This window comes from Motacilla alba, chromosome Z, assembly GCF_015832195.1.
Source record: "Motacilla alba alba isolate MOTALB_02 chromosome Z, Motacilla_alba_V1.0_pri, whole genome shotgun sequence".
NCBI lineage: Eukaryota > Metazoa > Chordata > Aves > Passeriformes > Motacillidae > Motacilla > Motacilla alba.
The window spans coordinates 73,562,759-73,584,107 of NC_052046.1; the positions used below are offsets into that span (position 1 = coordinate 73,562,759).

Consider the following 21,349-nt stretch of genomic DNA (forward strand, 5'->3'; position numbering starts at 1 on the left):
TATCGTGTGTGCCGACAATAAAAATCCATCATGGATCCAGGGCCGTCAGAGTTTCACCGTGGGCTTGGCCAGCCTTAAAACCTCCCTACATTTTGCAAATGCAGGCAACCCCGACAAGGGGAGGGAATGATGCATCTGACTCCATGTTCCCAGAAGGCTAATTTATTACTTTATGATACTATATTATATTAAGGAATACTATACTACACTAAAGAATACAGAAATACTTACTGAATGCTAAAAAGGTAATAATGAAAACTCATGACTCTTCCCAGAGTCCTGACACAGCTTGGCCTCAATTGTCACAATGCACACCAGAGTCCAATCAAGCAATCACCTGTGGGTAAACAATCTCCAAACACATTCCACATGAGCACAACACAGGAGAAGCAAGTGAGATAAGAATTGCTTTCCTTTTCTCTGAGGCCTCTCGCTTGCCTTTCAGCTTCCCAGAAGAAAATCCCTGGGCAAAGAAATCATGCTCAGGGGAATGCGAATGCCACACCAGCTGGGGTTCCGGGCGGGAACTTCCACTAAAACCTCCCCCGTTGCTTCCCCACAGGTGTTCCAGGGGAACTTCGACAACGACACGCACCGCAAGAACGTCATCGAGCCGCCGATCTACGCCCGGCACGTGCGCATCCTGCCCTGGTCGTGGTACGGCCGCATCACCCTGCGGTCCGAGCTGCTGGGCTGCGCGGCCGAGGACTGAGCCCGCCCCACTCCTGCTGTAGAAGAAGCTTGTAGGATGCTGAGTGGGGTTTTTCCATGAACCAGTGCTCGCTCATTTTTATGGTAGGCCGCTAGCTGTCTTTCGCCAGGAGGTCTAAGCCTGCCCTTTTAAAATGATCCGATCCGGTTTTTTTTTGCCCTTGAAATCTGTTGGTGTTGTCCCTTCTGCTGTGGAATTATCCTCCTAGTTCTCCTTTGAGTTGTTCACCACCAGTTGAAACGCATTGAGGGAAAAAGAGAAAAAAGAAAAACAGCAGCATCCTTTTTACAAGGGAAGAGAAAAACGAAGCTCATTTGCAGCTTCAGGAACATTGGGCTGACGAGTTCTCCATAAATCATACCATCATCTTACTTGCAAAAAGTGATACTGCAGCTTTTAGCAATAAGTTTACTTGGGGATGACTGCATTATAGTAATTGTGCCTATCAAACACTGTCAGTTCTTACGACATATATTTTGGGAAATTCTCCATGGTACTGTTAAAACACGGTACCTGTGATGTTACGAGCTACCTTCCACCACTTTCATCCAGACAGCAGAGTCCACGCACCTGGAGGGTTTTCCTAACTGCCCCATTTTCCTTCTCTATTTTGCATGCTGTAGACACGACCTCCATCTTTTCTGTTTAGTATCACACTGTGCTGGTGTTGTTTTCCTTGGAAGATGTCACTTGATTTGCATATGTAACCAAATCCGTGTATTATCAAGTTAATGAATTTGCCAAAGTTTATGAATTGTTCATGTTTCTGTGATTTTTCATGGAGACTAAGGTGAGGCACCAGGGTACTTGTGGTGTCTCATCTTGGGTGCCCACACATTCCATCAGAAATCCCATTCCAGGATGATTTTTCCAGGGGTGAGCGCACAGCCCCAGACTGTGACCTGCCCACCCCATCACTGCTTTCACAAACGCTCCGAATTCCAGCGAGCAGGAAAATGAGGGGTGAAGGAACCAGGTGCTAAAAGACACACACAGGAGGAAAGACTCCCTTACTGCCAGGAAACCCTCCCTCTTTAGGCTCTTCCTAAAGTCACAGCTTTCCTCCCCAAAAGGTAAGAGGTGACGTAGGAGCCCACCAAAGCCTGGCCCTTGTCACCCTCTGCTCCTAAAAAGTCTTTTCAGACACACACCAGTGGGCCACGAGGGGGGTGTTTCCTATCATGCCCCATCTACAGGAATGCTTCACACACAGCATGATAGCCACCCCAGTTTAAAAAGTAGATTTTAGGAGGAAAATGGAGAAGTAGGGGGGACATTCTCCCCCATGCCTCAGTTTCCCCTGCTGATTGAGATGACAATACCAATCTTTGAGGAGCAATCCAAGTTCCCTTGGATTAAAGTGCTCTGTGACTACGTTAGAGCAGCACCTCAGACTAAAAATGATCCCGGGACAGGGAGTGAGGGGACATGAAACAACAGCACTTGGGATTACTGCCAACCTTTTAATTTCATTACATGCTGATGTGGAGAGAAAGAGAGAATGAGAGAGAGAGAGAGAGAGAGAGAGAGAGAGAGAGATATGCAGCTGCATGTTTTACCAAATGTCACTGAACTTATTATATTTTCTGTCACTGTTCCATTCTCACCAAAACTCTGAACTTGGGCACTGCTTCCCAGGCCAGCAGCTAGCTGGCCCACAATCTGCAAAGGGCAAAGTTTACCTTGGAAACAAAATGGTTTGGATTTCGAAAAAACCTGCATTTAATCACACATTCTCCACCACAGACTAAATATATATTATCCATTGAACTGTGAAAGACTCTAGAATAGCAGCCAGGAATTTTACATACAAGAATTGGGGATATAATGGTGGCGGTTTTCTGATAGTGTCACTTAAACTGTCACATTTTAGCAAACAGAACACCCTGCCTCTACAAAATGACTTAATCCTTAAACTGTATTTATACAAGTATTTATTTTATAAGGCTTAGACATTTAAAGACTTCTAAAGAAGAGTCCTGTAAAGGTAAAAGTATGTGTAAGAAATGTTGAGGTCCTGTGCAACACTGCTAAGTTTGTTCTTTATTTTTTACTTTGTGCTGCATAACAAAAGCCACTAGACTGTTACTGTCTTGTCTGTAACCGTGTTAACAGCATTCCTTAATGATGTATATATGGAGTGGTCTTCAAGCAAAAGGAGCAATTTTAAAGAGAAAGTCAATCAATTCGGTGGTACTTCTAACGAGAAAAAAAAATCTGAATAATGGAGGACAAGTCCATCCCTACATTATCTACTGCCTATGTTTTGCAATTTTGGCTTTAGGTTAAAAAGAAAAAAAAAAAAGAAAAAAATCTAGTCTTTAGGGTATGAACTTTAAGAGGTTTTACTTTAAGAGGTTTTAATACATTTTCCTATTAGGGGAGAACAGTTGACCCTGAAATCAATTACAGATATGAAGAAAAGCATATAGATATTTCACTAACTGACTGCATCCAAAAAACAGAAGGCCATTTCAGAAAATTAGACTTCCTAGTTTAAAAACTTGTGTTAATGTTCTTCTGAAATATTTGGTTTCTGTTCTTAACGCTGGGGGTTTTTTTCCATGTTATTCATCTATTGCGATTTCAGTTTTGATTTTGAATTAATATTTCTTGGTTTAGTAAATTAATTGTAATCCCTTCATCTGCACACAGAGTCTTCCTGTAATGCAACACAGTAATTTTAATTTGGTATTAATTTTGTGCTGAGTATTTTTATCCTCATGTCCTGTGTCAGCTGTCAGAGTCGTCACAAGGAGAACTCCATATCTTGTGGTAATACTCCATGACAATTCATTAAAAAATCACATACCTGACACTCTTACAGTTTCAACCTGCATGCTAGGAGTTTTTCCAGTTACGTTATTCCTCAGCTACCTAAAAGCCTTCTTGGAATGGCATTTCCAGCACCAAATTCTGCTCCCAATGTCAGCAGTATCAGTCTGAAATAGCTCTTGGTTTAAGTGGAATCCTTCAGATTTAACAGAACAGGTGGAAATCAGATTAGGAGACAGAATTAAACTTTTTCCATTTGATTTTATTTTGTTGTCTAGGTGCATACCATTGCCATAAGGCGCAAGTTATAAATTAACACAACTGTTCTCTCCCTGTGAAAGCAACCAGTCCCAAAAAAATAGAAGTGCAGGACAGGAGATGTCCCTTAAGAGGGGACAGGAGAAAAGCTCGGAAATGGTCCTTGACTTCTGTATTAATTGTTAACAATGACATTGAACAAGGCCAAAAGTGTTCTCCTAATTAAATTTCACCCTGAACCAGCTAAGTATTTGTAGGCAGGCTTCACCTTTGTGTTGCTAGGTAATATGCTACCTTTATAGCCTGGGAAATAAAGCACTGGCACGAAGCTCCTTTTGATCAGAGTTCAGGGCCTGTCGCCTCAACTGGCTCCGGATCCGAGGTTGACTTTCTCTTTTGGAATGGCTTCATACAAATTAAGTGTCAGTTTTGAAGACTAAGGATACTAAATGAGTGTATCTTTGCTATACAACCAATGTGATCTATAATATTCAGTGCTGGCTTCTGATGTGTCAGTAAGTACAGAAGTATCTCGGACACAAACGACCTTTGCAACCTTTCAAGCTGTGTGATATTCAAATGGTTTTGTATATACCTGAATCATGTAGAGCGATGTAAAACCAGTACGACCTTGTCTAGTCTTCATACTTAACAATAAAACTTTTGAAAAATGAGGTGGTTTTCTTGAAGCTGTTATGTTGCAACACCTTGGAGGAGACACAGCTTATCTCGGTGGCGGCAAGTGAGGAGCGGAGATATCACGTGGCATTTTCCTGGATTTATCCACGGGGTCTTTGTAGTAGGTAAGTTTGTTGCTGGAAAAATCAGCAGTTGGTGCTATGTTCCCCTCAATGTGTTCTCTTTGTTCTTCCAGATTTAAAAAAAAACACCTCTAGGTTTGAAGGAGTCTAAAAATACGTTTTTTTTTTTTCCTATCCTGCTTCTCTCTGAACGAGCACCAGAAATGTAAAACGACAATTTCATTTCCTGTAAGTCAAATTTCCTGGGATATTTATCAGTCCTTATCCTCTCTCCTCCACTCCTGCATAGGCAAATTAATTTCTGAGAAGATAAGGAGTGGCTGCTGGCCAGGCCTGCTATGAGATGCCACAGCAGAGATGGTATTTGCTCACACCCTTGCCCCTTTTCTCTTTCATTTGCTGTACATCCTGCTCCCCAAAATAGTTAACTCTATAATTTCAATTTCTGAAGAAGCTTAGAGATTAAAGTACCACATAGAAAAGCCATTTGCTCCCAAACCATTTAAACAATTAAATTACATGAAAATATGATGTTTACTGAAAAGAGATGAAGCTTCAGTGGTTTACAGCCTTGAATGTTTCATAATGGTTTCAGCTTGTGCTCTTTCTCCAAAAATCATCTTTTAGAGACCATCCACAAGCACTCACTGGTGACAATGTCTGCCCAAAATGCAGTCTCAACACTCAGCACTACCTACAGCATGTTGTCTTTCAGAAGAAAAGTCACAAAATTGCAATTTTCCCTTATTACGTATCTCTACCAGCCACAAAAAATGAGAATATGGTGCTGCACACGAGAAGAGGAGTATTTTTCGGGAATGATGGCTGAATATTAGCACTTCAGTCATAAATTTCTGCATCTTGAAGCTTTCTGACTTTTAGTTATAAATTGCAACTGTTTCATGAAACATAGGGACTTTTCCTGAAGAACTGAAAAGTGTTTTTTTTTCTCTCCTACTTCATAACATATCTACCCAAGAATTCTAGTGAAGGCAACGGGAGAAAATAATAAGTAAATATCCTCAGAATAGCAATTATTTATCAATGTCCATCCTCCCATATCTGTTCCTAATGAGCTCAAGGGATTAACATGAATATCAACAATCTACATCATCATGAAGTATGTAGTCTCTGATACTTCTGAGATAAACACAACAACACTTAATTTATACCTTAGATTTAATAGCAGGAGGTCAATCTGTTCCCTTACTGATTACTAAGTGACCCGTGATCACTTAGTCTTAGAAATCAAATAGGACAAATTAAAAGATAATTTTTAGATAGGACTAAATAAAGATAATTTTACTGATCCCAAAGTATTTTCATTTTTTTTAATTTAATTTGCATAATTTTCTTAATAGAGAGATACACTTTAGAATGGAAAATTCAGCTTTAGATTAAGAATCTAAAAGATAAAAGGCAGAATTTGCACAAAACTTTGATGTGCAGCTTTGTGGTGGCATTCATTGCAAATTAACTTTCAGTGATACATGATACATGTATCATTCTAAATATATATTTTTATATATTTTTAGTATTATTTATATATATATATATATATATATATATATATATATATATATATATATATATATATATATAAAATGGGAGAACATAGAAACATGTCTTGTTCTCACAATTTAGCTTGCTAGAAGTGCAGCAAAATGTATTTTACCAGTGTATGTGAGTAAGAATAACTGGGATTTTATGTAGTTTATATTTGGAATTAGGCTCCACGTGTGTGGGAATGTACAGGAAGCAGGAGCCACCTGGTGAAGCACAGGAGGTGGGGAGGATGGCCAGCACAGCCTCTTTGTCACAATAAAATCTATTTCTTTGGTTTGCCAGCTGGTGGGCTGCAGTTATCTGAGGTCACACATCATCTGAGGTCAGCAGGCACACTTCTCACTAGATGGAGGAAACCAACCTTCAAAATACACTAGGAAAGGTCACTAATCATTTGCATCAGGCTGGAAAATCAAAAGCAGGCTAAATGAATGTATTTGTTTTCTGGGATGCTGTGGGAGGTCGGTAGGAGCTGTGGAGAAGTGTATTGTGCCTCCTTGGCCACAATAAATGCAATCAAGTGCACAGACCACATAAAATATACATGTGATGCATTGAGGCAAGATCAAAGGGCCCCTAAAAAGTGATACATGCTATTTTCTGATGAAAGTGTCAGAAAATACAGTGTAGGTGTTATGGTCTGACACACCGTGGGTTTGCACGAGTCTGGCTGGGGTGGATTTACTCTCCTAGAGTTTCTGGGGGAGAGGAGCCTCAGCCACAGGCTCTTTAGGAAGGACAGGCAGGGGAAACAAGGAGGGGATGTGACCTCTAAGCAAAGACCAGCTGGAGTTCATGGAGATCTGCTGGGATGGGTGAGGAGATGACAAAGAGCTCACGGGGAGGGCAGGGACAGGTGACAGGGTGGCAGGGATGTGCCACAGAGTGCAGGAAGGGTCAATGAGCCCCTCTGTGGACCGACAGGAGCAGCCTTGTGCTCACAAGCCCTGCTCCACAAGGAGGAAGTCAAGCACCCCAAATGAGAATCAGTGGTTGGGTTGGGAGAAAATTTAAAGATTATCTAATCCAACACCCTGCCATGGGCAGGGACACCTTCCCCTGTCCCAGGCTGCTCCCAGCCCCAGTGTCCAGCCTGGCCTTGGGCACTGCCAGGGATCCAGGGGCAGCCCCAGCTGCTCTGGGCACCTTGTGCCAGGGCCTGTCCACCCTGCCAGGGAACAATTCCTTCCTAATAATTAATAACTAAACCCACCTACCTTTTCTTCCTGACTTCCCAAAAAACTAAAGCTACCAAGAGGGGCTGTGGTGGTTGTGAAATGGTGGAATTACAGATCATTTGGGTGGTGAGGAAAGCACACAAGTTCAACGGCCTGGGCTTCAGGAGAGGAGAATCTGGCCTCTTGAGGGATCTGCTTTGGCAAGTATGATGGGTTTAACTCCAGGAGGGAATCAGGGCCCAGTAAAACTGATTAATATTCAATGACCACCTCCTCCAAACCCCGGAGCAAAACATCCCAACCAAAAGAAAATCAGACAAAGATGCCAGGAGTCCTGTGCGGGTGGACAAGGAGCTCGTGGACAAACAGAAAACGCAAAAAGGAAATCTCTAGAGCATGGAAGCAACCACAGCTAGCCTGGGAGTCACACAGAGAAGTTATCCAGGATCAGGTTAGAAAAGGTTAAATCTATCCAGGGCCACCAAGGGCAACAAGAAAAGTTTCTGTAGGTGTGTTAGTGACAAAAGGAGAAGTAGGGAAAATCTGGGCCCACTCTGGAAGATAAAGGGAGACCCAGGACATGGAGAATGCTGAGGTACTCAACAACTTGGCTCAGTTTCACCAAGAAGTGCTCTGGTTACACTGCCCAAGGCGCAGAAGGTGAAGAGAGGCGCTGAAGAACTGCCCAGAGCAGGGGGAGATAAGGCTGGAGACATCCAAGGCCATGGCACCTGGCAGGATGCACCCGTGGGTCATGAGGGAGCTGTCAGGGGAAGGAGATAAACCACTCTTTGTCATATTTGAGAAGCCATGGCAGTCTGGTGGAGGTCTCACTGACTGTAAAAGAGGAAATGTAACCCCAATTTTTAACAGAAGGGACACCCAGGGAACTAGAGGGTGGGAGGTGCCTGTGGGAAGGTAAAGCAGATCCTTCTAAATTATGGAAAAAATTACATCCTCCTAAAAAACAAAATATAAAAAAAAAATTATAAGTATCTAAAAAATTTATATCCTTCTAAATTATGGAAATTATGCCAAGGCATATGGAAAATAAGGCGATGACTTCTGGCATCTTCACGTGGCTCCACTGAGGGCAAGTTGTGTCTGAGAAGTCTGGTGGGTTCTGTGATGCAGCTACAGCACTGGGGGATGAGGGAAGAGCAATTGGTGTTCTTCCCTCATTTTTTTCTCGTGAAGGATGTGCCTCTACTATTTTTGACAGGGAGTAATTCCTTTATTACATGTGACTCATGCCACTATAACAGGTTCACAGCTTCTCCAAAGTGTGTGTTCACAGCTTCTTTCTAGGAGTGAAAAGGCACTAATGGGTATTTTTTGATTAAGCAATTAAAGTATGTGTTGTTTGAGTAAATACGGAGTCTACATTTACATACATATTTATATATATGTATATATCTCTGCATTTTCTACAGGTCATGCCATATATGTCACACTTCATCTGAGAATAGAGAAAAGTTTTACAAAGATGTTAATTAAGCTCATCAACCTAATCTAGCTGTTCTTCTGATGTGTGCTGATATAATTTTCCTCCATTTAAAAAAAAAATTATGAGGATGGGGAAAACAGTGCATCTTTGGGGGTGTTTCGTTTATGCCCCCAGTTTGCTACCACAGAATGGTTTGGGTTTAAAGGCCAAACAGCCCAACCCCCTGCCATGGGCAGGGACATCCTGAGCCAGACCCTGTCACTCAGAGCCCCATCCAACCTGACCTTGAGTGTTTCCAGGCATGGAGCAGCCACCACCTCTCTGGGAAGCCTCTTCCAGTGTTTCACTGCCCTCACTGCAAAAGACTTCTTCCTTATATCTAATCTAAATTGATCTTCTTTTAGTTTAAAACCTTTTTCCCTTTGTCCAGTCACAAATGCTACTGCTAAAAGATTTGTCCCCAGTTACCTTTCCTTAGAAGCTGGCATGGAAATGGGCAGCATTACTTTACTTGAAAGTCAGAAGTGCTTCTTTATTTAAAAGCCATTTTTCCCTTTACTGAGGGATTTGCAAGCACTTCATTTTCATATTTTTCAGGAGCCACGGCTGGCCAGTGACCTGAATGAGTGAGGAGGTTTTCTGGTTCACAAAGATGGGAGTCAGAGTGGCTTCCAGAAGAATCTGACCCAATATTTATGTAATATACATATATAGCACATGCCACTCACCACCTGCATTGGCTGCTCCACCTCCCTGTTCCTTTCCAGCCCCTGAGCCATGACAGAAAGTGTTGTTCAGCTGTGGCAGTGAGACCAGCTATTCACAAGTGGCTTTTTCACTCAGTAAACGGTCACATTCCCCAAATATTTCTGGGAATCCAAAGCCAGGCTTCCAAACCAGAGCAGCCCAGGGGCTGGGTGTGATGTGGTGGAGGAAAACTCGCCCCTGGTCCCAGAGCAGCAGCTGAGCAGCCTGAATGGCACGCACAGTTTGCATCTGCAAACAGGGAGTGGGCAGCAGGAATGGCTCAGCAAACATGTCCCAGTTAATCCCTTCATGGCATAAAAGACTGCACTTCAGCTGAAACATTTCGGTATTTTTAAAAACATCTAGCAATCTTTCTCCCTCGCCTCTGCCGCAAGCATTCCTCTGGCCTGCAAAATAAAAAAATAAAAAAAAAATGCATTTGTGGTTAATTTCTCCTCCAATGGGTTGCTTTCTATTCAGATTCATGTCTGTCATGCATTTAGGCTGCTTGAATGGATGACTACTCTCCTGAAGTCAGATAATGGAGTGCTAAAACTCCATTAAACAATGAGATGGAGGGTTCTGGTCTGGCATCCCCATCCTGCCAAAGGGAAGGGCTGCTTGAGACCTCCTTGATGCCACCAGAAAACAGTCAGATGAGCCAACACCTTGATACCAAACCACCACTCCACAGAGCTAAGGACCTTGTTTAGGTTGAAGGCGAGTGAGATGTGTCATTGATGCTCCAGTGTGAGTGGTGGTGTGATTTCTGATGGGTGCTGTACTCCTCCCAGGCACCCACCCAACAGCTCTGTGTCCCCAGGGCTCCGAGGAGCACTCCCTGGTTCTCACCTGATGTCTTTCACAAGTGATGCTGAAATCATCTTGCACTGCCTCGTGAAAATCTCCATGGGTACAATTTGTTGGTAAATCACTGAGGGCTCTCTCTCAGAGCTGCCTTTCTCCCCTTATCCTGAGCCCTCTGTACTCATGGATGATCCTTCTGGCTGTATTCCGATGCCACGGTGAATCAGCTGAATGTATTGACAGCTCTGCAGCCCAGGCCATCCCCTGAACTGCAGCAAAGGAGTGTTTTGATTGAACAGGCAAAGCCTTATTAGCATTCCTTCACTGTCTCAAGACAGTCTGGCCTGGTTCTCCCTGGCCAGTGTAACAGACTTCAAACCAGGGAACGTGTAAACCAGGCTGTGCTGGGGAGAGGCACTTTCATAACCTCCCCTTTTCCTATTCATCATCTTCCCCAGGGGCTTTTCCTCTAGCTCTGCAGTAAAAATATTGATTGTACCAGCCCAGATCCCAGAGGATCTGACACAGGTCCTGCTGCTTGCACTTCAGCACTGGGGAAAGGTGGGGTTTCATCAGTCCTTCCCTGGCTGCCCAGCAGAAACTGAGCTCCCATCAGCACCACTCCTGGCAGAGATTTTAGGAGCAGCTAAGAATGCTGGTAGAGACGTGCTGAAGGTGACTCCAGCTCCCATTCTGCCTCAGAATGTCTGAGCCTCCCCGTGGCGTTGGCTTGGCATTCTCTCCGTGGTCCAGAGCACACAGAAACTAAAGCAAGTGTGGAAGGAGGCAGGACTGGGCTGGCTCCTGCAGGCAGCTGCCCCAGCCACGAGGCTCTGTCAGCACCACTGCCAAAAACAGCACGGGCAGAGTCAGCACCTCCCATTCAAAAGGGCTGTCCCAACCCTATGCAGCACATAGTCTGGGCTTATTGCTTTTCATCAAATTCATTTGGACTGAACAGTCATTACGGAGGGACAGGAGCGGGAAAAGGGTAAATCTTCATCTGAACTTAATCCCCCATCAGTCCTGTGACTCTCCAGGTCTCCCAGTCCCTAAGAAGTGTGGTCTGCTCTGAGCAGTTGAGTTTCCCATACCGAAATTAACAAAAAATAATTTTATAGCCAACCTGCTTGAAAGTCTTATTCATTTGACACAATTCTGGCTAAAGTTATTTCAAATGTCAACGTTGCCTTAATGTACATCTCAACCATTTCACAGGGGCCTCTTCTATATCTGTTTTGGTCTTGAAACAGCCCGATTGCATGCAGGAGAATTAGTTACTTTGGGAGCAGGAAAGATCATCCCCATGAATACTAATCCACAGCCTTTATTAAATTGGAGTTAAGGGGTGGTGCTATGCTAGGTGAGAAAAGGAGGAAGGGAAAAGAGTGTGCAAGCTGGAATTTGAGATGTGTGAGCAGAAGCAGGAGGAGCAAAGCTGTAAGAGGCACCTTTTCCCTGCCCTCCTCAGGGCAGCACAGCCCCACACAGGTGTGTGCAGGTGTGGTGGGTTTTGTCATAAGTGCTCAGCTTTGCCTGGGACTGCTACACGGGGCTGCAAAATGCAGGAGCGGGCACAGCTGCATGACTGGCATCTCTGCCTGCCTCCTCACCATGACCTTTTTTTCTATTCCTATTACATTGAAGTCTCTTAACTAATTATGCAGGATCTCAGCCTGCTATGTGATCCTGTTAGCTCCAGGCATAATTGCAAATGAGACAAGAGATCTCAGCTGTGCTGCTCCTTACAGTGGCACTCGTTCTTTGTCCAATGTTAATTATTCCTTGCAGCTGACAATGAAACAAAGACCAAAGAGTTAATTCTCAGTACAATGAAAAAAAATCAGTGCTTGCTAATATGCTCTGTGTTACTCTGCTTATTTACCTAGAAAACAGTGTTTGGTTTTGCAATGTGAGTGCTTGAAAAACAGGCACTAGATAAAAGGTGAGAAACGTGAGACACAAAGAAAAACATCAGATTTATTTGCAAGCCAGACAGGATGTGCCACAAGCTGTTCTCAGGGAAGGCAGCAACTGAGGCACAAAATTTGCAGGGGTTTTTCTCCCTTGTGCCTGCAGCTTTAATGGTGCCTTTTCCACACTTTGGCACATCCTGTGGTGGCCACAAGATGTGGCAGGCGTGTGACTGACATGCTGGGAGATGCGAGCACCCTCACCACCCCCATCCCAACCCTCCTAGACAGCCATGGCAGAGGGAAATTTACCTCTTCTCTCTGCAAGAGCAGCAGGAATCTTCTTTCCTGGGGAAGCCCAGAGGAAAACCACAGTAGCACTGCAGGATGGGTCTGCTGGCATCACAGAGGCTGTGAGCAGCTCCCAGCCCATCAGATGAGGATTATTCCTCCATTGCAATGTCCCACCTGCCTTTTGCTGACACAATTACATGGGTGAAGAGTGGAGCTCATCATCTGAAGCCCATCTGATTCTGAAATGTAGCCAAATGTGTGTTTTGCATATCTGTAGGTGTCCCTTATGCTTGGACTTCACCAGCAAACTCAAAGACAACAATATTCAGCCTTTCTGTAATTGTACATAATTTATGTCAGGACTTTTTGCCAGATCTAGGAGTCTCCCAGAGACATACAATTTTTTTCCTCTAGCCTCTCCAGTGCCATCAGCTCTGGGTACAGTGGTTTGTTTCACGCCCCTTGTTTTCTGTTCTGATTCCACCAGCTTGCATCTCAAAGCCAGTATGCACTGCAGGGCTTTAATATATTGTGGTCCCTGAAAGGTGTCTGTTGATCTTAATCCAAATTAAGCTGGAAGTCAGGGAGTGGAAATGTTAGATATCACCTTAGAGTAGCTTTCCTGAACCTAATGGGGCGCTGGAGAGAGATGTTTTACAAGGACACGCAGCGACTGGACAAGGGGGAATTTGCCTTAAACTGAAGGTGAGTAGATTTGGATTAGAAATTAGGAGGGAATTGTTCCCTGGCAGGGTGGGCAGGCCCTGGCACAGGGTACCCAGAGCAGCTGGGGCTGTCCCTGGATCCCAAGGCCAGGCTGGACACTGGGGCTGGGAGCAGCCTGGGACAGTGGAAGCTGTCCCTGCCATGGCAGGGGTGGAATGAGATAATCTTGAAGGTCCCTTTTAACCGAAACCAATCTGTGAGTCTATAATCATATTTTTCTCAGAATATTGCCTAGAACAGATGCATCATGCAAATGTAGTAATAAAAAATTAAATGTGCATCTAATTCAGGTCTTCCTTTTACTTTCAGTGGTGCAGTTTTAAATTCATAAAGTGTAGCATGTTCAGGTCAAATATTATGCAGACAGCAAATGCTATTAATGCAGAGGATGACTCTTACAGTTTTGTGGAATGCTATGAAATATTTGAGGGTAAAGCTTGCTCAGTCCCTCTTGCTGAAGCCATTCCTATTCTTCCCTCCTTCCTCAGCCATACTTTGAGAGGGAGGGAAAATGAATGTGATAAATGCAGCAAACAATTACCATCAGGAGAGAGGTTATGCCTTATCCTCACAGCCTGAAGGAAGACAATGAATGCTGAACACTTAAGTCTTTTTGCAGCTCAAGTCTCTCTCTAATTGAGGCAGTATTTTGTTCTTTATAAGGTATGTGAAACACGTGTCACAAAATTATGCTCATTATTTGAAAAAGAAAAGAAAGAAAGAAAGAGCCCGTATGTGATGAAAAGCACTTAAAAGGCAGAGTCTCCTCGAGGTTTGTTTCTGTAGGTGAAGTTCTACATCATTAATAATAGAAACTGGGGAGATGGGGAGTAAATTCAGATTATTATTTTCTGCTTCTAATCATCATTCTTAATCACATACATTTTCAGAAGTGCCTGATTCTGGATATTTCATCTAAAAATGTTGAAGAATCTTTTGAAGACAGTGTATGTTCAACATGAACACATTTCCCCTTGTTTCAGATATTGGTTTTTAATATAACCAAGTGCAACTCTGTTTCAGTAAATTCAAGCTCTACCTAAATAACAATGGAATGTATATTTTATTTGTGACTACTTACCATCTTTACACAATTTATTGTTCTGAAGTCACAAGGAACAAACCCACTCAGAGGAAAAGCTTAACCCAGAAACTGTCAACATGTGTTAATCTTCGTTATTTCAAATACTATACACTTTTTTTTTTATTAAATATTGAAGAATTCCCACATGCCTGGATGAAAACATTTCTCTTCAAAGTGTAGAAAATGTCTAGCACCATTTGCTTAACATTTTCATGCACAGTTGCACTTTCACAAACACAGAAATGAATTCAAGGGGAGGCAGGGACAGAAACTCAAATGTTATAAAATGGACAATTTGTGAAGGCCGTGGGACACTCAGGAAAACAGAGATCTATGAGAGAAAAGTGAACTGGAGGCTGATCATTAGGAAAATGTTCTCAGCACCCAGACTGGCGGGCAAGACAGGTTCCAGGTGCAGAGCTCAGCGCATGCGACCCAAATTGGAGAATTTGTCAGCAGTTTCGTTGGGTTTGGGCAGAACAAGAATGCCACAACAAGAGGGAGGCAGAAACTCGACCCACACAGGGCACAGAGCTCCTTTGCTCTGCCAAGGGCTCCGTTTGGCAAGGAAAATGTCATGGCTGTGTTGCATTGCACTAAACAGTTTAACACAGCTGTGCCGTGCATGGCCAGGCCTGGTTTGGGGGCTGACCCATGTAGCAGGTGTAATTATGGACAGAAGGCAGTTAAGCTGCTTCACTTCAGAGGATTCCATCCAGAGGCAAATCCAGCTGCATCCCGGGTGACTGCCACTCCATCCCTGCGAGTGCGCGACACAAAAATTGTGTTTCATTGTCCCCAGGTGCACAGCACAAGGATGCTGTGATGCTGAGCCTGGGCTGGCAGTAATTAGAGTGACCCAGGTTTTCTCAGAGCTGCTGCAGCCTGAGAAGCACAGCTTTACCTCCCCTGACCTTCTCCACAGCTGCCAGACTGAGCAAGCACCACGGGATTAAAAGCATAAATTAACTCAGTGACTCCTTCAGAGCAGCACTGATTCAGGAAACATAACAATGGGCAACTGCTTCCTCGAAATCCCAATCAAATAAATGTGTAGGAGACCTTTAATTCAGTGGGTTTTATAATATGGTTTAGCTAATGTAATAGAGACTTGAGCCGGGCCATTTCGAACACACTCAGTCCAGTATGAAAGTGAGGGTTTTAAAAAGAAATTTAGCACAAAAATCAAGTTTCATCAAGGACAGGGAGGGAATAAGTTGTGAAGTCAAAAGGCCAGTCAAAACAGACAGCAAGCCACAGTTGTCTGTGAGATCTGTGCATTCTGAATTTTGGAAACAATTTGGACTGATAGATATGTGTCACCTCTGATGCACAACCATAAAATCCTTTTATAAAAGAAGTATTAGGCAGGTAAATGTTTAATTGATGGCTCTGGCCAACACACTTGCTTTACACAATGTACTCCCACTTTCAGACTTTTCATAAGAAATGGAAGTTTTTGAAATATACAGCTTTAAATGCACTTTACACACATAATATTGCTCAAATATAGCCACCCATGAACAGTGAGACCATAAATCTTGTTCAAACAGGCTGTTAAAAAAAAAAAAAAAAAAGAGCAGCTCAAGGTTAGCCCAGCAAAACAACAAACTGTGCTTGTTCTTCACAAGACCTTCCTTCAAAAGTACCCATACCAACATCTAAATTCTCCACCTCTGGCTTCCTGCGCGCCTTGGGTTAATACAGAGCCCTCAAAAGGATGAGTTTGGGAAAAAACGTCAGGCTGCTGACAACACTGTCACGCTGCAGCTGGGGGCAAACCCCCACCAAAGCACACCAGAATTCCTCCAGGCCTGGGTGAATAACAGCGACCTTCATGCATAATGCAGGGTCCTGACACATTCCTCTGTGGCATTCACATTCTCTGAAAAATCCCTTCGCCCGGGGTTTTCCTCCTGGGAAGCTCTCAGCTGAAGCTTCAGAGAAAAAGGAAAACAATTCTAATCTCATTTGCTTCTCCTGTGCTGTGCTCATGCTTGGAGATTGTTTACCCACAGGTGATTGTTTCATTGGATTCTGGTGTGAGTTGTTTTCACTTTTTGGCCAATCATGCCAAGCTGTGTCAGGACTCTGGAAAGAGTCACGAGTTTTCATTATTACCTTTTCAGCATTCTGTAAGTATCCTTTCTGTATTCTTTAGTGTAGTTTAGTGTAGCATTCTTTAATATAGTATAGTATCATAAAGTAATAAATTAGCCTTCTGAGAACATGGAGTCAGATTCATCACTCCTGCCTTCTTCTGGGGGAAACAGAAATACAATATTTCTCCTGTCCATGAGGCTGGGTGTGTGCAGGTCTGGAAATATCAGCTGCAGGAACCTCTGCAGCCTGAGGAGAGATGTGATGCTGTGGCTGAGCTGCTCTGGGATGCTGGGGCTGGTGTGGGCTTGTCACAAAGTGCCATCAGCATGGGGGGAACAGAGCTGAAGTTCCAGAGTTCTCAAAGTATTGATTGTGATGGTTTAACTGGGTTTTCATAGTATTGATTTTGATGGTTTAGCGAGTTTTACACCAGGGTCACCTGGGCTGGCTTCCATTGCACTGCTCTGATGTTGTGCTGACATGAGAAACTTTCTGATATTTCCCTTTTCTTGACAAGAATATCCAGATAGAAAATGGCCGTGTGAATGGTGTTGGGAAGAATAAAGGCAGGCTTCTGTTTGTTTTCTTTTTTGTTTTAGTGAGATTGAATCTCTGATTTGGAAAAATTGATTGGTTTTGCTTGATCTTTCCCACGTAACACTGAGGATAATTGCTAAATATGTTTATCTTGGAAACTTTGTGGTATCAGAGTTCACTCTGCTTTATACTCCCCAGTGCCTGAAGACAAGGAGCTCAGAGGGCACACGATGCATTTCTCACTCTTTGACGAAGAAATAATGTAGCACAGCTTGAACAAGACTCCTAGAAGAGCTGCAATTCAAGAGATCCTTTCAATTGTCACCATGATCTCTTTTTACATGAATATATTATGCTTTTAAAACCTTTTTGGGAGATAAGCATGCAATTTAGAACTATAGGCAAGTAAAGGCAGAGAAAAATAAAGGGGATGAGGGGAATGCTGGATTTCCAATAAAGGGAGATTTTGAAAAATAGCAATTATATGGATATGGCAGCAATTATATGGGTTCATTAGATACAGGGTTTTACCATTAAGTTGTGATAGAGATGATCAGGAAGTCTAAGAGAAGTGAAAAAGACCAGCTCTCCAGTTCATTTATTTCCTTAGTTTACGTATCATTTACATCTTTTTATTCTCTTTCACATGCTTTTTCTTTTCCAGTATCAAAGGGAGGATCTTTCAGCATTTTTTTCCTTGCACTCTGGATGAGACAAAAAAATTCCAGTGTGCATTTAAACAGAGCAATAAGAGAAAGGGTCCTGCATGCACAAAGCAAGTGTAACGACAGTGAACCATCCCCTTTACCCCTTGCCCAGCTGCCTAAAATTAAAAATATTTTCCACTGCAGACTTTGCTAACAGTTTCAGTACCAGGTCAGCACAGAATCTGATGTAGAACTCCTCTGTCTCCCTGTTGTAGCACAAAGATAAAAATCCCACCAAAATTTTCTTCAACTTGAATATCTGGGTGCAACAAATCCAAGGAAAGGTGGTGGCAGCTCCTCAGAGGATGAGAAATAACTCATATTCAGTAACTCAATACTTCACTAAAATTACTCTTTGGGGGTGCTGATACCTCTCTAATTCCTGGCAATGAGGGCAGAATAAAAAAAAACTGAGATTAACAAAACTGGTTACATAAGAAATCGGAGGGGGGAAAGGGAAGTGAACATTGAATCATAGGGGAATGATCTCACAAGTAGCAGAATGAGTGCAGAGGGGAGAGAGTCTCCATTTCAGTCGCACAACATGAGAAATTATTCATTCAATTCAATTTTTTTGGTAATTTCTTCTTTAATTAGAAGGCCTGTACCTATATACCCCACACTCATGTAAATCACCTGCCTGTCCATCTGTCTGAATATCCATCCAGCTCCAACATCCCCTCCCTTTCATATTACTCACAGCTGTCCCTAAGGGTACCATTGGAGCAGATAATTTCTGAGTAAATCAATATATTTTAGGGGTGAGCTTTCATGCAAGTGACACTAATTATCATGAAATAACAAAACTGCATCATTAAACTACCTGACCATATACGCTGTGCTGTTTTATGTTCCATCATCCTCTGAGTGCTTCTGCTGGTTCCAGTAGGTGGGTTGTTTTTCTTTTCATCACTTTTCCCAACAGATAAAATTAAACTGTCTCAGCCTGAGAAAAATTATGAAATCTGCAGCAGTGAATAATCAGCCCTTTCAGACAGAAGCAGCCGTGGGGACATTTTAAAATTTTTTTTTAAAAAAAAATGTCACTTGCCAACTGTGGTGACTTCTTGTTTTGCTCACCAAGGAACCAGCAGAGTGTACCTGTTCTGTTTTCACATATAATCCCACGAGATGGGTTTTGTTGGAGGCAGATGATTATTTTTAGCCTTATTGTCAGAGCCAAAGACAAGATTTCAATATTACAAAGGAGGGGGTAGTTCTTCAGTGATAGCGCTGTGCTAATTGCTGTCAAAATCTGATTCTTGACAGACAGAAGTGGCTTGAGAAAGAAAATAAGCGTGGGGCCAGGTCTATTGATAAATTGCTATAAGCCCAAAGGTTTACCTTGTTTGGACAGCACCCTCCAGACGCTGGGAGGGCTTTCCATGCTTTTTATCTCAGATGTACTTGTTCTACAAAGAAAGAAGAAAAAAAATGCCTAGAAGCTTGTAAAGGAGCACAGCTCATGCTGTTGAGTGTTTGACGGGGGTGTTAATCCTTGTGATTTCCCAACAGCAACCTTCCAACATCCTAGCACATTACTGTTTATCATGGCCCTTTTTAATGATCTTCTGGTAATTTTCTCTTCATGCTTTTCCCAATTGACCGGAGTTATACATTCCAGGCCAAATTTTATGAGCCATTATACGAAATGCTTCACTAAAATCTTTACATACCATCATATTACACACTTCTTTGCGTTATTGTATTCTGTACTTGCTAATGCACATATTTTTTGTTGGATTTTTTTTTTCCATGCCAATTGTTCATCTGTGACTAATCATCCACTCCCAGCTAGAGATTAAAAAAAACCCACTGTCTTGATAAATTTCAAAAATAGCTATAAAGAACACAATAAGTCAAGTGAAAGTAGATAATTTCCTTTCCTTAAAGACTGGATACATGCAGTAATTCTCATTTAGCATCACGTAGCTGTCTTGCAGTGCAGTCACTTAGCTGTACACTCCACCTCAGGCTCACCCAAACTGCAACTGGTTACATCATCAGCTGAAAGATCATACATTTAGATGGGATTTTGGCAATAGGGAATTATTCTCTGGCTGGGTGGGCAGGCCCTGGCACAGGGTACCCAGAGCAGCTGGGGCTGCCCCTGGATCCCTGGCAGTGCCCAAGGCCAGGCTGGACACTGGGGCTGGGAGCAGCCTGGGACAGGGGAAGGTGGTTCATTCCACTCCCTGACACAGCAGGGAGTGGAATGAAATGATTTTTAAGGTCTCTTCCAACCCAAACCATTCTTTGGTATGAGCACCTCTGGCAAAGCACTGCTTCTCTGCATCAGGTTTTCAGGTCTGGCATTAATAATGAGCATTGGATTTGTCTTAGTTTGGAAATGCAAGATGTGGCAGGGGTGTGTGTTCTGTTTCCATCTGTCAGAGCTGGGGCAGTTCTCCTCTGTTCATTGGACAGTTTTTTCTTTATCTCTCCCACAGCCAATCCTCCCTCCAGGAGATCTCTGCTGTTCAGGGGCCATTAATTATTAATTATCTTCTGTCCATGGCCAGGGAGTGTCACTGCATGGCTGATCAAATTCCATCATCCCATGGGAGATGCTCTGCCCAGGGCAGGAGCCAAGCATTCCTACCTGGATACAATCTGAGCTTTGGGAACAGCACAGCAGCCTCTGCCCCCTGCATTCCCAGGGGAGCAGCTTTCTTCTCACTGCATTCCCAGAGGAGCAGCTTTCTTCTCACTGCATTCCCAGAGGAGCAGCTTTCTTCTGCCCTGCATTCCCAGAGGAGCAGCTTTCTCCTCCCCTGCATTCCCAGAGGGAGAGCAGGCCCATCTCCAGCAGCCCTAGAGCTTCAGAGGAAAACTCAACCCTTCTCCAGGATCCCTGCTCCAGCAGAACCACAGCTGGCACTGCAGGAGGGCTGAGCCACCATGGAATGGCACTGCTGCCACCACCCTGACCCACAGGGGCTCAGCTCCTCTTCTGACTCTGGCAATGGTTTGTTTTCTTTTTGTACTATTTCATTTGTATTTTTAATTTTCCTAGTAAAGAACTGCTATTCCTGCTCCCATATCTGTGCCTGAGAGCCCCTTAATTTCAAAATTATAATAATTCAGAGGGAGGCTGTTTGCATTTCCCATTTCAAGGGAGGCTTCTGCCTTCCTTAGCAGACACCCATCTTTTCAAAGCAAGACAAGATTTCAAAACAAACCAGAGATATCCATAAAATTATTACTGACTTCCTGCGTGCGGAGTCAGGTGATGTAGAACCTTTCAAAGAAAATAACACCTGACATCTTCAGGACTTGATGTCTCAAACCTGGGCTGGCCTGTGCTCAGTAGGGAACAGATGTGCAGAAAGAGAGGAATGAACTGAAGGTCACAAGAGATACACCTTGGGGATTTTTTTAAGCCTATAAATATTTGGGGTTTTCTTCTCATTATCCCAGTGATTGTTTTTTCATCCGTATCTCTGAACAGAAACAAAGCAGAAATTCTTATAGACATTGAGCGTTTCCAGGGAGTGTTTTACTGGATGTACTGAACACCCACACAACAGAGAGTGACCAATGTTTTCTAGACTGCCACGTGCAGCTCTGAGCTGCTGGGCTCCCTGGAGGTAACTCATCACTAGCACTGTCTTAGTGCAATGTGCCCAAAATTCAAGCAAATTTATCACCAAGGTGATACTGCTGCTCTGAAAACATCCCCAAAGATACTGCATAAATGCATTTTTAAAATTCCGATGGGAATAAATGTATGT

At 43.2% G+C, this 21,349-nt stretch overlaps 1 protein-coding gene across 2 annotated transcripts in view; it reads left to right on the plus strand.

Annotated features, from left to right (window-relative positions):
• EDIL3 (EGF like repeats and discoidin domains 3) overlaps positions 1–4,419 on the plus strand; it is a 238,638-nt gene extending 234,219 nt beyond the window's left edge. For both annotated transcript variants that reach the window (XM_038123269.1, XM_038123268.1), the window contains one exon: positions 563–4,419. In XM_038123269.1, the coding sequence (XP_037979197.1) occupies positions 563–712 (150 nt within the window). In that variant the 3' untranslated portion in view covers positions 713–4,419. The remainder of the gene's footprint in view (positions 1–562) is intronic.
• Positions 4,420–21,349: the final 16,930 nt, after the last annotated feature.